Here is a 16290-nt window from a genome sequence, read left to right as displayed (position 1 = left end):
TTGGAAAAAGTACTCTAATTGTTGGCTTAGGCTGTCGCAAAACACACAATTTCACGTTTTCAAAAAAAAAATAAAATAAAAAGGGAAATCAGTTTATATCACGAAGGATCTCCACTTTCTCAACTAATGGAACAGACTGTTTCAGCTGTTGCAAGTTTTAAGATTCTGAACAACGCGTTGTTTCGGCTTCCAAGCGTGCCACAAGTAGGACGCAATAACATTGGAGTAGCTGGGATACTTTTTCCTGGGAAGTTTCTAGAGCAGTTTATATGGTATGTTTTCCACTATGGTTGAAGGTCGTAAGTAAAGAAACGGATTTCAAAAGCATTTTGTATCGTAATAATTTGCATAATTTGCAGACCACACCAAAAATGTGTAACAGTTACACATTCACAAAATCAGCTCGTACGCTCTTCTACATGCGAAATGTTGATATTTTTTGTTTACCAAGGTCACGAGTAAACCTTGCTTGATTGCCGTACAAAAATTATTGCGAATTTCACGATTTTACTGATGCACGAGCTGATTTTCTTGATATGTATCTGTTACGGATTTTTTGAGTAGTCTAGAAATTATACACTGAAGCGTGTGATAATACTTTAACGTAGGTACCTTAGCACCTCTTTATGACCAGTCTATTACACCTGTTGCGGGTTTGCATAGTTTGTAAAGAAAATCACAAGTGGTGAATTAGTTCCAAGAATTCTCAATTGCTAATTCATCCCCTCCCTCATTTCCATGCATTGTAAAGTTCTGTGAAACTGTTTGTATACAACACGTAGCGTTTAACTAAATGCATAGCATTTTCTCAACTCGAAAGATAAGTTTATCGCAATGCATCTGCTTGCTTCTGCTATCTTATTTCAGACAGTAACACAACATGTTGGCTATTTTTCGTGTTCGGTGGAGTCACATTTGCTCAAAGCTGAACAATTCTCGTCAATTTTGGTCAGATGAAGGACCCTGTGGTGATTGCTTCTGGTTGCTGGACTTGATCACGCTGATTGGAGGTGTGTGCGAGGGTGTGTTAGAACTGCTCGGTGATAATGTTTTTTTTTGTCAATTTACTCTTTTTTCTATAGGAAGCAAAAGTGCAACCACGATCAGGTTCAATAGGGGACATTATATTCGTTACCTCAGCAATTCCCTATTTGCATATCAAGCTTTCGTATTCGCTGCTCAACCAGAGGGACGACATAACCGTTGTCGTTTTCGAATGTTTGAAACTGTTCATCTACTTTGTCACAGTTTCAAAGATGATCATGTTCTCACATCTCCAAAAACCGATTGCAGCCGTAAGGATTTTTGTTATCGGAAACAGTGTGAACTCCGGTAACAAAGATTTCGACGAGCATGAGCAACGAATCATCAATCGTTTCGTTCGAACAATGATGAAGTTTTCGATTGGCCTGATACTTGCAAATGTTGTAGCTTTTTTGGTGCCAAACTCGGTTGCGGAAAAAGCTCTCGGATTACCACCTCTGCTGCAGGGACTCGGACAACCAATGTCGAGCATTCTGCGCTGTCTTGCCATAACCTGTATGCCCCTTGTAATCGTACCCAGGTTTTTGACAAGTTTTGCGACCGTTGCCACTCTGCTTCTGGGAATGCGGGCGAAACTCAGAATGCTAGGTTATCGATATGCTCAGATATTGGTTCGATCAAGAAGAGACGCGGAGTACTCATTGGGGCGCATCAACCGTGATATGAGGGAAACCTCGAATCAGCAAATGGAATATTGGAGGTGAATGTGTTTATTGAGTTCTTGTTTTGAAACAGAAAACTGGTTATTGTTTATTAAAATTCAATCTCTCGTAATCTAACAAAGAATTTTTGTCAACGGATCTCAATTAGTTTCGTTTTATTCTAGTGTATTGAGCGCTCTGAAGGATTTAGTTGAAAAAATGTTTTTCCTGGTCCATTACTCAGCAATTTTCACCGTCGGTGCATTCCTGTTCATTGCTCAACACACAGGAGTGAACTTATTCTCAGCATCGCTTGCATCCGGGGCCGCTTTTTTCTTGACGGAACATTTCATTCAGTGCCGCTTGGTTGATACTCTTCAGGATGAGGTAACCGTGCATAAATGAGCTATATCCAGAAGAATTACACGCTTTTTATTCGCAGGTCGACTTCATAAGTGATGTAATTTACGAGCTGTGTGCAAAACTACCATACAGTGAAGATCAGCACGCGGAGTACGTTCATGTGAGATCGTCATTGATGATCATATCGATGAACACGAGCAGCGGCGTATCGATGAGTTGCTTCGGTATCTTTGAGATTTCAACATTGACATTTGTTGATTTGGCTAACACTGCTTATATGGTGTTGACTTTTCTCATAAGTATTGGTTGAGTTACGAAGCTACGAGCTTCTGTCTTAAGATGTTTCTTCACCTAGATTTACACAGTTAAAAAAAAAACCTGTTAAATTATGATGATTCGAATGTAACACGACCAAAGTTCCCACCGAAGTTGGTTGCCCGATCTTCCCTAACTTGCTTACTTTCAATCCTGGACACCCACGGTGGTGCAGAGGGCTGAATTGTGAGATTTCCATCCTGGACGATTGCCAGCCATCGCCTTGACCTGTGGCCAGGTCAAATTTTTATCGACTTGCTTGATTTCGTTTTTTTCCCTTTACTATTACTTTAGAGCTTTTAGTAGAACTTGTTACTTCAGACTCTAGTTTAATTTAAAAACACTTCACTTATACTTTACTTTTGCAAAAGAAAATAAAAAATGAATAACTCTTTTAAAGAAAAACTAGAAAGGACGAGCAAATTCCTTTTAATTCTACTACTGTGCTTATCTTCGGACAGATAGGCCTATTTCGTCTGTGACTTACAGACTTCTTCAGTGTCAAGTGCTCGACTGATTTCGTTGTTGAGGCTGCGCCGCCATGACCCTCTGAGTTCGCCTCTGGGTCTGCCTCTGCTGCGATGTCCTGCTGGGTTTAACGCTTGCTTGCAGATTTCGTTTCCGCCCCTGCGTAGAGTGTGGCCGACCCACCTCCACTTTTGCTCCCGAATTTCTGTCACTATCGGCTTTTGATGACATCGACGATGGAGCTCCACGTTGGAGATCCAATTGTGAGGCCACCATGCACGAAATTTGTATCGCAGGCATCTATTGATGAAGACCTGCAGCAGCCGTTACGTGATCTCTACTGATACACACCAGGTTTCACTGGCGTATAGCAGCACAGATTTCACGTTCGAGTTAAAAATTCGGATTTTGGTGCATCGACTGATCTGGTTGTTTTTCCATACATTTCCTAAACTCGCAAAAGCAGCTCTCACCTTCTTGATCCGTGCACCTATGTCGATCTTGGTGCCGCCATCGGCCGCCATTTGGCTACCAAGATATTGGAAGCTTTCAACATTCTCCACTGATTGCCCAGCTATCGTAAAGCTGGAAGCGTTGACCGTGTTTACATCCAACGATTTGGTCTTGTTGACGTTGATGGTAAGACCTGCCGCTGAGGAGCGATTGGCAAGATCATCGAGCTTGCTCTGCATACCAGAGCGCCGTTGAGCTAGGGGAGCAACGTCATCAGCCAGTTCGAAGTCATTAAGATGCTCCATGGTAATGGGTTGCCACAGCAATCCACGATTTGGTTCACAGTCAATCGCACCAACCAGGATCTCGTCGATAACGATGAGGAACAGTAGCGGTGATAGTATACATCCATGCTTCACTCCAGCAACGACCCGGATTGGATCGGACAAAATACCGTTGTGCAGTCCTCTGCACGAAAATGCCCTGTACTGTGCTTCAATGAGGCCGATGATTTTCTCAGGAAGACCCTTGCGCCTGAGGGCTTCCCTCATGTTTCCGTGATTGAAACGGTTGAAAACTTTTTCGTAATCAATGAACAACCGGTGGAGAGACTCTGGGAAATCATTGATTTGCTCCAGGACAATACGGAGCGTGACAATATGGTCCATACAGAATCGTCCGGCGCGGAATACTGCTTGCTGTCGTCGGAGATTTGCGTCAATCTTCTCCTGTATCCGGTTGAGGATCACTTTGCAGAGGACTTCGAGAACGATACACAGTAACATGATGCCCCGCCAATTATCGCAGACAGTCAGGTCACTCTTTTTGGGTACCTTTACTAAGACGCGTTCCATGCAGTCGGCCGTAAATGTCGCGGTTTCCCATATGTAGAATAATTGATGCAGTAGTTGTGCGGATACTACGGGATCAGCTTTGAGCATTTCAGCTGATATGCGATCGACCCCTGGGTCCCTGTTCGATTTCATGCTACGGATGGCTGTTTCTATCTCCTGCATTGATGGAGCTTCGGTATTGACACGGGTAATGCGTCGAACTCTTAGCGGATCATGCTGAGGTGTTGATGGCGTGGCCGACACTTGAAAAAGGTTTCCATAGTGCTCGAATCAGCGTTTCAACTGGTCATTCGGTCAGTAACTGTCCAGACGTGTCTTTCACGGGCATCGTAGCATTCATCTTGGCCCAACTAAGGCGACGTGAGACATCGTAGAGGAGTGTTTGCGGCTTTCTCGCCTTCGTCGGCTAGGGAGGCTTCGGCGCCCATGCTCATTTGTCCCGTCTACATGAGCGTTTCACTTCTTTCTCGAGAGCTGAATAGCGCTGACGGGCTACGGCTTTGGCTCCTCGTGTTTTCGCTCGCTTTGGCGTTCCTTCGCTGCTCCAGGTATCATTTGTGATCCACTGCTTTCTCTGGTGCGTAGCTCACCCAAATTATTCTCGCCGGTGGCGAAGAAGGCGTTCTTAATTGCGCACCATTGATCTTCCACGCTTCCACCTTCTGGAATATCCGCAGCACGGTTCTCTAGCTCCTCGATGAAGGAACCTTTCTCCGCAGCGTCTTCCAGTCGGCGTGTGTTGAACCGGCGCCCGATTTTCTCCTCCTGTCGCTGCATCCTGACAATGCGCAGTCGGATCTCACCGATTAGGAGATGATGGTCGGACGCAATGTCGGCGCTACGTTTGTTTCGCATATCAAGAAGGCTCCGTCTCCATTTTCGGCTGATGCAGATGTGGTCGATTTGATTTTCCGTGACGCCATCACGGGAAACCCATGACACTTTGTGCACTGGTCGATGAGGAAAGAGCGATCCCCCAATCACCATGTCATTGTTGCCACAAAACTCTGAAAACAGCTCTCCGTTTTCGCTCATTTCTGCGAGACCATGGCGTCCTATGACGTGCTCATAGTCCGAGTTGTCGGAGCCAACCTTCATGTCGAAGAGATTCCCATAAAGATATTGATATCACCATATGGAATCTTATCCACGACATCATTCAGTTGACTGTAAAAGTTCTCTTTATCTTGCAATTCGGCAGCATCGGTTGGCGCGTAACGTTGGATCATGGTACGATTTCCAACCCGTGTTCTGAATCTGGCTACAATTATCCTCTCATTAGTAGGTTCCCACTTCATGAACACTGAGCAAGAAATCAACTCCACGGTGGCGGGGAGCGTGTTCACCTCGTACGCCAGAGTATAGCAGTATTTGACCCGACGCCAATCTGTGTTCTCCAAAGTTCGGCCAACGGACTTCGCTCAGTATTAGGATCTCAAGCTTCATACGGCATGCCTCATTTACTAGTTGTGCCAGTTTACCCTGCTGGGCTAGGGTTAATACATTCCAAATTCCAATTCTTGTCCGTTGTTTTGCGCTAAAAGTCGTTGCCGTTGTATCAGTTCATAAACTTTCATTTTCGGTTTCTGTAAAGACGTTCGGGTCATACCACCTCAATCTAGTCAGAAGGACTACAATGCCCAGGCTGCACTACCAGCTGAGCCCATAACTCTTAGTTGGCGGTCTTTGTCCTTACTGGACCCTTGGAAGCATGAAGTAGGAACTTGTGAGGACCAGAGCTATGTTGGACGCTCTCCTTTTCGACTCACCGTTTTGTAGCCCTATTTATTTTGTTGCCTTTATCAAATGATAAATGTTTGTTGCGAGGCCTGTTTGTTACCAACATGCATCGATTAGGACAAATTGAACAAAATTGTCTGACTTGTTGATTTGTGTATCGAGTGAGTTTGTGTCATGTAAATTTGTATATTTAATGTTAATTTGTGCCAATTTTAATAACACGTTTAGGCCCTGAAGATGGTCCAATAGTCGGACTGACACGTCGGCGATGATCAGTAATTATTCAACGCAATTGTTAGACTGCAAGCCGAAATTTTCCATGAAAATTTGTTATTACACCTGGTTCGTTTTTTCGTATCCTGGGCATAGATTGTTACTTTTGTTGATCACATGTGACCCTAATTGTCATGTTGAGAAAATGAATGTATGGATTTGGTCAAAAGTGCAAACAAGATTAAAACAACGCACGCGCCTTGAAGGCTTTCAGAGATAATGGCTTCGATTTCTTTGACAAAGGCAAGCACAATCATTATAATGTGTAAAGAAAGTATTTCCTCATCCCCATCGCAGCCGCCTCCCAAGAGACCAATAAACGTAAAAAATACAAATTACTCTAAAGAGCGATTCCAAGCAACAGCATCAAAATTAAGGAAAATTTTTAATTCATGATTTTCTATTGAACTGAAACTTTGCACAGTTTTTCAGTTCCATCTAAATCTCCATTTTTCGATATCAAATTTTTATTTAGAGCCACGACTAACTTTTCAAAAGGGTGTATGTGAAAATGGTTCAAAAATATTCAAAAATATGCACAGCAAAAACGGATTGTTCGATTGTTATGAATTTTTCAGCAAAGTTAGATAGCTAAATGGTGATTTCTAAGAAAATATACACTGTGAAAAAAAATCTATTTTATCATTGAAAAACATCATTTTTGTCACAAAAACTCAAATATCTCAAAACCCTATCTTTTTACCAACTTGAATTTTTTAGGGAAAACGGTCCATTGTATTAGCAATCTACCATAAAAATTTGGTGATGGTAAACTTATAAACAAAAAAGTTATAACATTTCAAAAATTTCACAATTTTTACATTTAGTAAAAAAAAATTTTCTGTGTAAATTATTTCGGCCGGGAATCGCGATTTGATGCTGATTTTATTGTTCAGCAAAGTTAGATAACTAAATGGCGATTCCTAAGAAAATATACACTGTGAAAAAAATCTTTTTTAACATTAAAAAATATCATTTTTGTCACAAAAACTCAAATATCTCAAAACCCTATCTTTTTACCAACGTAATTTTTTAGAGAAAACGGTCCATTGTATTAGCAATCTACCATGAAAATAAACAAAAAAGTTATGACAATTCAAACATTTCACAATTTTCACATTTAGTAATAATTTTTTTTAGTGTAAATTATTTCGGCCGGAAATTGAAGTTTGATGCTGATTTTATTGTTAATGGCCTTGCGTGAGTAAAACAAGTTGTTTTTATTATATATTATATATACATATAATATAATATACTATGTACCGTAATGTTCCGATTTTATCACGCCCGCGCATTAGTCGTTTATTCATTAATTTGCTGTTACATTTGAGGACAAGTGTTTTCCCTCTTCTTCAAGATGAATGTTGAAAGCGTGTTTTGCAACGTTAAAAATATTGAAATGGGTATAGATGTTGAAGAATATTACAGGGCATTTTTGAAAAGGGGCGTAATTAAATTGTTTAAACAGATGTCGCTGATGGCAATTTCTCAGTTGTTGTCGTTTTCGAACTTCCTGCGCCCTGCTTTACCGATGATATACAGATGGCTCGTTTGTCAAATTCTAGACGGCAGGACGTGCAAATGCGTAATTTTGTACACAATGTGGACATTTGGGCATAACCAGTCTCTTTCAGTTTATCTATGGTGCTTTCGGTGAGATTTCGTAACTCTTTTGAACATTTTTTTTCATCAAACGGTCTACAAGAGAGCGTTGAGTTGAAGACCTTTGAGAAAGCGACTGTTCATCTTGTTCGTTAGATTATAATAAACAAAATCACTTATTAATTTTAACTTACTTGTTTGGTGTTGGTGGCTGAAGAAAAAAAATACTATACAATTTTTAATATTCATAGCGGTAGTATTTTTTTGTTTTTTTCGTGAGCATTGTCAGGTATGTATACATACAAACAAACGTAACACTGGCGAAATTTTCATTGACCACGCCTTCAACGATCATTTTGAATCTTGGTTGTGGCTTTCATAACAAGAAGAGCGCCCATCGTTTTTCTTTACGTTTGACGTTTCACACTAGCGCCTTCTGATGACGATATTGCACAACGCAGTGTTTCGTGAAACATTTCCAGCAGGTGGTGATAGTGTGAACTGGGCGATGAATTTTCACTAAAATTGTTCTAGGCGTTTCGTCTGTTTGTCTGTGGTATGTACCTCTTATGCATTTGTTGTTGTTGAAGTTACTCGCATTCTTCCGATCATAAAGTCTGTTCTCTAAGAGGGATTTTTTTTGCGGATAAACTAGACGTATACGCGTATAAAAAAACTTTTATTATACAGCTTTTGTCTTAAAAATAAATTCAATTCCATTTTTCTTATAATCAACAGCTTTTCAACACTATCAAGGGATTTTTTCACCAGTCACGTACAATAAAAAGTATGACAATCTCAATATTTTTGATCACAACACTGGATCGCGTCTAAGTTTCAAATAGATACTATAGTAATTACGAATAATCAAACTAAAGTATCATGAAAACAACTTGTTTAATTCAGGCGGTAGCCTTTACAATAAAATCAGCATCAAAATATAATTCTCGAAATAATTTACACAGAAAAAAATTTTTTTTTGTTACTAAATGTAAAAATTGTGAAATGTTTGAAATGTCATAACTTTTTTGTTTATCAGTTTACCATCACCAAAATTTTATGGTAGATAGCTGATATAATGGGCCATTTCCCCTAAAAAATTGAAGTTGGTAAAAAGATAGGGTTTTGAGATATTTGAGTTTTTGTGACAAATATCATATTTTTTCAAAGTAGAAAAAGAAATTTTTTACAGTGTATATTTTCTAAGGAATCATCATTTAGTTATCAAACTTTGCTGAAAAATTTATAACAATCGAACAATCCGTTTTTGCTGTACAGCTTTTAGAATGTTTTAGAACTATTTTCGCATACACCCTTTTAAAAAGTTAGTCGTGAGTGAATATGAAGGTTTAATATAAAAAAATGGCGATTTATATGAAATTGAAAAACTGTGCAAAGTTTCAGATATTTTTGAAATGGTCGCTCAGGATCGACTGACATGACTCCGTGGAATTCCTCTAAAGCGTTTTCCAATCTGACACATCGTTAGATCGATCTACACCCGAAGCCCAAACAATCTGGTAAATGCATCATTTGCTTTCAATAGAACACATGTTCCATAGGTTTGACAGGGGATCCAGTTGGCCCCCGCTCGCCCGCCTTCACACCAATCGCCATTAGTACCCAAATGTAACAAATTCCATCCTGAATTTGGTGACAAGGGAAAAAAGGGTGCCAAATGGTGGTCAATTTTCCTCTTATTCCGCATATGAAGCCAACTCGGTTGTGTTTGTTTTGCTTTTCGTTTGCGAAACTTAACCACTCTATCCGACAGTTCCAAGCATGGTTGGGTTGGTTAGGAAACTCAACTCGGTTAGTAGGAAAGTTGCCAGCCGAACTTTTTCCACGTGAGCAACCAGCATCTAATTTTTATTAATGGCCTTCCCGGAAGTTGGAGCCTGGCCGCCGATAAAAAGCTAGAGACGGGATTGTTTGTTTACCGCATGGTCGGAGTGTTAAGGAGTCTATTCTTGGTTAAGGCAGTGGTGGTCGGGTAGAAGCAGGTGCAAATTTCGTCCGGACTAGCATACAGAGAAGAAATGTAAAATTAATTATTCTCTGAAGAAAACTTTTTTTCCTGGCGTTGTTGGTTTTGGACGGGGCGGGACTGGACCTTGAATAAACAATGTCTTTCCGGGCTTTTTGGGTCCGGTTGAATTATGCGGAAAAGGCTGTGGGTATGACACCCATGGGGCATGGATTCGGAATAATTTTATCCGGCAGAATAGGAATGATCTGCGGGTTCACAAAAGTTTAGGCGTTATTTTTCTTCAAATGTTTTTCGTTTTGTTTCATTAACTTGTGGAAAAGTTTGGCCGTCATTATTTCTGTGACGGGGCCTTTCTTGGAAATTGCAAGGCTAGATTCTGTACCTATGAGATTTTTGGGTTCGATTTATCGTATATTTCAGTAAATCGAGCATCAACATGTTCTTATAAACGGACACAGATTGTTCGAAAGGTGGAAGCAGCATTTCGATGAACAACTGAATGGTGCGAAAACAGGCAGGCACGGAGGACTTTAATGTGTCAATCATCTGTATAGTAAAGCAGCTGGATTCGACAAGACCAGCTTTCAGTCTGAACAAAAAGGGGTTTTCACGTAATGTACGTAATGCAATAAGCCGAGATTTTACAATTGTAGGTAAAATCATATTTATCAAACCTTTCACAGTAAGGAAAGCTACTTCTCTTCCCAGCTCCCAGTCATTCCATTTTTCAAGCATTCACATCTCCCAACCCTAGATCCTTATCCCCTATTGTCGTTCGGAAAGCCACAATCTAGATGGAAAATGGTAGATTGCAGCCTGTTAACACCTATTTAGCCAATTTGTCAACAACAAACAGCACCCGAGAGGTGCCAGCCATGAGCTGGATAGGGCTCATTTTCAGCAGCACCAGCGCAGTTGGTACTCTACCACACCTTTCTGCAACAGCCACGCCGGTACAATCGGTAGGTTAGGTACCTACAACAAAGGCACCCGACCAAAGCCAGCAATCATCATCGTTGTCGTTGTTGTGTGGGGTTGAAGTGAACTTCTGGACAAACAAAAGCAGCTGGCTCTTGGGTGCCCATTTCATTCTCGGCAACCACATACCGACCACACTAACAAACACATCGATAGGGGGAGGGGAAGGGCCGAGGGGTTCAGCATTAACACGGCAGAGGCAATTGTCGTCGTCACCATGACTAATGTCACCCCGACCTGAAGACCACTTCAGGGTTGGAAGTTCAGCAGGATGGAGGCAATGGTAGAAAATTAGCATTTAAGCACACGAAGCAGCTCTTCTAGTTCCATATCGGTTGCCTATTAATAGGGTGTGTCATAATTTGGGACTGCTCATATGCCATGTGAATAACAATCGTTGACCGTCGGTCGTGGACTACTAAATTCTTAAGGATTTTAGAAGAATTTTATCAAGAAATCCCGAAAGAATGACTGTTGGAAATCTAGGAGGACGTTCGTGAGAAATTCTTGGCGGAATTTCTGGAAAAATTATTATTAGGAAACGGCTAAGCAATCTCGAGGAAATCAAACGCTACTATTTGATTTTACCCAACATTTCTACCGCTTATTTTGGTTCTCTTCAGGGGTAAATCTATATGTTCGTTCTTCGTCGATTATAATATCGTCGTTCGATAATATCTATTAAACCCTAAAGAAGGTAAAAAAGTGGTCGAAACGTTGGGCGAAATCAATAAGTTTCGTTTGATATCCTTGAGTCTGCTTAGCCGTTTCCATAGCTCAACCATCCCATTTAGTCAAATCCTTCCAATCCATTTCTGGGGAGAATCTCGTAATAATTCTGTAGAAATTCCTATATGAATTTCTTGAAGATTTTCTGAAGGAACTCCTGGGAAATATCCTGAAGGCATTTATGGGTAAAATCCTGAAGCGATTCCCGAAGGAATTTTGGGAGAAAACATGGAGAAGTTCCTGAAAAGAAAATCACGGACGAAATCTTGAAGGGACTCCCGCAAGACATGCTTGGGAAAATCCTGAAGGAATTTTTGGGGCAAATACGAGAGTTGTTCCTGGAACAAATCCTCGATGAACTCTTGGAGGAACTAACCCTGGAACCCTGGAGGAATACCTGAGAAAAATATTTCTCAGAAAATTTTCTCTACGAATTCCTCAGAAATTCATTCAAGGAATTACTCAGGCAATTACTCCAGAAAAATTTCGGGGAATTTCTGTAAGAAATCAAAGGCGGTGATATAAGAATGTGTCTTAAAATATCTCTGGGAAATGCCTAAAAAAATCATAAGTTACATCAGAAAAAAAAGCTCTGGGAAGTATCCTAGGTTTTCCCAGAGATTTCCTCAAGAATTTATTTGAAAATTCTTCCAGGAATTTCTAAGGAAACTTCTCAACGATTTTCTCAGTGAATTTCTCTGAAAATTTTGTCTGAAATTTCTCATGATAGTTTTCCAGGAAATGAAGGAATAACTCCAGTAATGTTTACAGTTATTTATCTAGGAATTATACTAAAAATGTTACCGGGTATTTCATTTTGAATTTCTCCAGGCCCATTGGAACCTCTTTTTGAGCCATTAGCTGAGGTGCAAAAATTAAAATGAGGGGTTTCTAAGAAATTCCCAGAGAGTCCAAAAAAGGGGATTCCAACGAGCTTCAGGATTATTTCAGGGATTTGTTTCAGAGGATATCAGGAGCCTTTTAAGCGTGTTCCGTCAGGTTTCCTTGGCTTCTTAATGGAATTACGGGGATTGCTGGAGCGTTTCAACAGTATTAATGGGGTTTCAGGGACGTTTCAAAAAGCTCGTAATAAGATCATGCATAATCGTATATTTAAACGGATAAAATCGGCGAAATCGTAGAAATTTTTCGAGAAATCGTAAATTATGTTGGATGGAATCGCAGTAATCATATATATGTTTCGAAATGGCCTCCACTTTAGTATGTATATGCCTGTTTCGTGCATTGAATACGATTTCTTTGGTGCTGTATATGTGTGACTATTTCAGTTGCAATTTCGATATAGCAAACAAATTGCTGGCTGGGTTATGACATTTTAGGGGCGTTTTAATGAGTTTTAAGGGTTTTTGTGATGAGGTCTCTGAAAATAATCTAACGCCTCTGAAATCCCCCTAAAACTCTTTTGGACCTCGAGTAATTTACCTAAGACCCTTCGAAATCCCGTAAACGATAGCGTAACGCCTCTGAAACCCGTCAAAAATCGTCTGAAGCTTCCACAATTGCCTTCGAAATCCTTCTAAAACTACATCAGACCCTTTGCAACGTCCATCAGACTCTACGAAACCCTTGCAAAACCCTCACAACTTCTTATAAACTGAGATTCTCCGAAACCACCGAGAACGCCCCTGTACCGCCTGCAAAACCGCCTCCGAAATGCACTCTCTACAATTCCTCCAAAAACGCCCCTGAACCTGCTTCGAGAATCACAATCTCACATCTCAAGTTGCCTGCATGACCCTCTTGCAGTTTTTGGGACAACTGGAACTCCAGGTCTACATTGCGAAACTGTTTTCTCAATCTCCCATCATCTAGATTTATGTTACAATAATGTTGCCGTATGCAGTATTCAAGGAAAATACCGTTGATATTGAGACCCCCCGAAATGCCCTAGAGACCTCCAGATATCACTCTCAAAACTATTAGGATACCCTAAAACACCCCTAAGACCCTCTGGAACGCTACTGGGACCACTTTAAGAACTCCAGTAACCTCCTGACACCCCCTAAAATGCCCCACCCCTAGCGAAAAAATCACCACGGAACACCTGAAACGCTCTTCAAACCCCCTAAAGTACTCCTTAGATCCCTGGAGCCCCCTGGAGACCCTTTTGACCCAAGGGAAGCCATTGAAATATTTCTGAAACCCTCTGAAACGCATCAAGACTCGTTGTAACTCCCATGCCACCCCCCTGAGACCACTTGAAGCATCCTTGATACCCCCTGAAGCACCTCTAAGACCCTCTGGAACCCCCAAGAGCCCCCTCTGAGAGGACCCAGGAAACTTTCCCTGATAAAAACTTATTGGTATCCTCTTACACCTTCAAGTATCACCTTGCTACGTCCCTTAGATCTCCTGATACCCACCTGTCACTCTTTGGAGCTCCTATGAACCGGCCCTGCAACTTTCATTTGCTCTCACCTAATGAAAGCCATCTGGCCGACGTTGCCATAGGAACTGTCATTATTACATTTATTTATGCTCAATCTTGGTTAACCTGCCTAAACAGACGTTCCAGTGTTTATTTTTGAGCATTCCTTAGGAAATTCCTCCAGGAATTACACAGGAAATTTCTCTAGTAATTCCTAAGAAAAATCCTCCAGATAGGATCCTAAACCATTTGGGCAAGTTGTACCCATTTTCGGCACTTGCCACTGTAACTAAGTCAATTTCAAACCAATTGATTGGAATTATTGCATAGGCATAGCTACTGTACGTATTTCACTGTGTTCCAAACATTGAGTAAGTGCCCAAAATAGGTACACCTGCCCAAATGGTACAAAACCCTATTTCAGAAAATTCATCTAAAAATTCCTTAAGGAGTTGCTCTTGGAATTTCTTCAAGAATATATCCAAAAAACAAATAAAACCCTCCGGAAATACCACAGGGAACTTCTCTGTAAATTCCTTAGAAATTACTCTGGGAAATTTTTCTGAAAAAACTCATGGAATTACCCTGGACATTTTTCTATGTAATTTTTTTTCGGGAATTCGATAGACATTTACTCCACGAATTGCTCCTCGGTTTTTCTTTAGAGATCTCTCTAAGAGTTTCTTTGGAAATGCCTCAAGGAACTCTTAAGGAAATTTCTCCAGAGTTTCCTCAGTGGACATCTCCAGAAATTTTATAAAAGAAAATTACTGCATTGAATTATAGACTGTTTCAGAAATTATAAATACACTAACGATTAACTGCCATTTCAATTTGAGCATAATATCCAAAAAAGTTTCTTCTAGCTCGTATTGTAAACATGCTAACGAAGCAAATAATACCAATTTTGTTGATGTTTCTGGTAAAAGTTAAAAAATAGGACTTTGTAAACTAGATGATTAAAATTTGAAGTTGCACAAAGTGGTCAAAAAGTGTAGCATAGTAAAAAAGAAAAAAATCTCACAGATAAAATATTTAATTTCCAAACACAATAAAAATGGCTGTTTCGATAATAAAAGATATTTCTCGATTGGTAAGAGTAATTTTTACTGGAATATTTGACCAAGAACCACCATTACGGGCCTTCTCAATACAATATTTATTGTTTCAAATTTCTCAACAACACCAGTAGCAACAAACGTTAATCAAACGAATGTTTTAATTACTGCTTACTGCATTCGTTTTTGTGGTATGACAAGCTTTGCCATCTGAAGGATTGAATGAGCTGAAAAAATAAGTTTCTTTAGATTAAATGCGTTCAGTAAAGCTAAGAAACTGTGTGGTAGTTCTTATGTTCCGTAGAAAACCTTAAAAAATAAGAAATTTGATCTCCGAAAAAATGTTGTGGGAATGCATTTATCGATTTTTTCCAAAATTTTGAATAAGGCATTACTCAGACAACTTGTTGAGAAAGCGAATGTGATAAAAATTTAGATAATTTTTGGTATTTAGTGATAAATAATGATGAAAACATTAAAAAACACCTTTGTGCAAATGCAAATTTGAAAAATTAAGTTATTTGTTAGAGAACTCGACTGTTCTTTAAAATATCAAGACAATTGAAAGGAAATATAAAAATATGGAGTACAATATGCTATACTCTGAAACAAGTTGGTAAAAATTATTAGAACAGTTCATTTAATTGAATGAACAAAGTGTATTTATAATTTCTGAAACAGTCTATACATTCAGGAATTTGTCCAGGATTTTTTTAATATTTTTCCAACAATGTTATGTTTTGGAATTTCAAATAAATTGCCCAAAAAAGCCCAGAATTTAACTTAGGAAAGCCCCAGGAATTTCTTCAGTTAATATCTTTAGAAGTTTCTCAAGAAATTCCTGTAGGAATTAATCTAAAAATTGATCCAGGAATTTCTCTGAGAATTCCGCCAGGAATAATTCTAGACATTACTTCAGATTTTTTTTTCAACTTTTTCTCCTGGATTTTTTGCGGAAATTCTTGCAGGAATTGCTCTTGGAATTTCTCCGGTATTACCTGTGGAAATTCTCCTGGAAATTCCTCCGTGAATTCTTATAAGAATTTGTCATGGAATTTCTTTGGAAGTTCCTCTGAATAATCCACCTGTAATTCCTATGCAAGTTCCTCTAGTAATTTTCAAAGCAATTACTGGAAGAATATCCGAATAAATTTCTGGTGTAATTTCCAGAGCAATTCCTGAAGAAATTCCCTGATAAATTTCTAGGAGAACTTCTGGTGGAATTTGTAGGGGAGCTCCAGGACAAATTCTTGTAGGAATTCCTGGAGTAATTCCTGAAGGAATAATTGGTGGAATTCTTTGTTTCATCCTTGATGTATTTCTGTTGAAACTCCTGGAGAAATTCTTGAGAAATACCCGTGAAAAATTCTTGAGTGTTGCTTGGATGTTTTTT

General features: G+C 39.7%; 2 protein-coding genes across 3 annotated transcripts in view; one reads left to right on the top strand and one right to left on the bottom strand.

Moving 5' to 3' along the window:
* The window catches only part of LOC115256196 (zwei Ig domain protein zig-8-like), a 715781-nt gene that overhangs the window by 444454 nt on the left and 255037 nt on the right, over positions 1 to 16290 (bottom strand). The gene's annotated exons all lie outside the window — the stretch shown is intronic.
* Positions 561 to 2877, top strand: LOC109415759 (uncharacterized). The gene is made up of 4 exons (XM_062849114.1): positions 561 to 1010; positions 1083 to 1744; positions 1871 to 2072; positions 2128 to 2877. Exons 2-4 carry the CDS (start codon positions 1257 to 1259, stop codon positions 2356 to 2358), a joined length of 921 nt encoding a protein of 306 aa, XP_062705098.1. The 5' UTR covers positions 561 to 1010; positions 1083 to 1256; the 3' UTR covers positions 2359 to 2877.

The sequence above is a fragment of the Aedes albopictus genome, chromosome 2 (assembly GCF_035046485.1).
Source record: "Aedes albopictus strain Foshan chromosome 2, AalbF5, whole genome shotgun sequence".
Lineage (NCBI taxonomy): Eukaryota > Metazoa > Arthropoda > Insecta > Diptera > Culicidae > Aedes > Aedes albopictus.
This window is presented reverse-complemented; position numbering and strand designations above follow the sequence as displayed.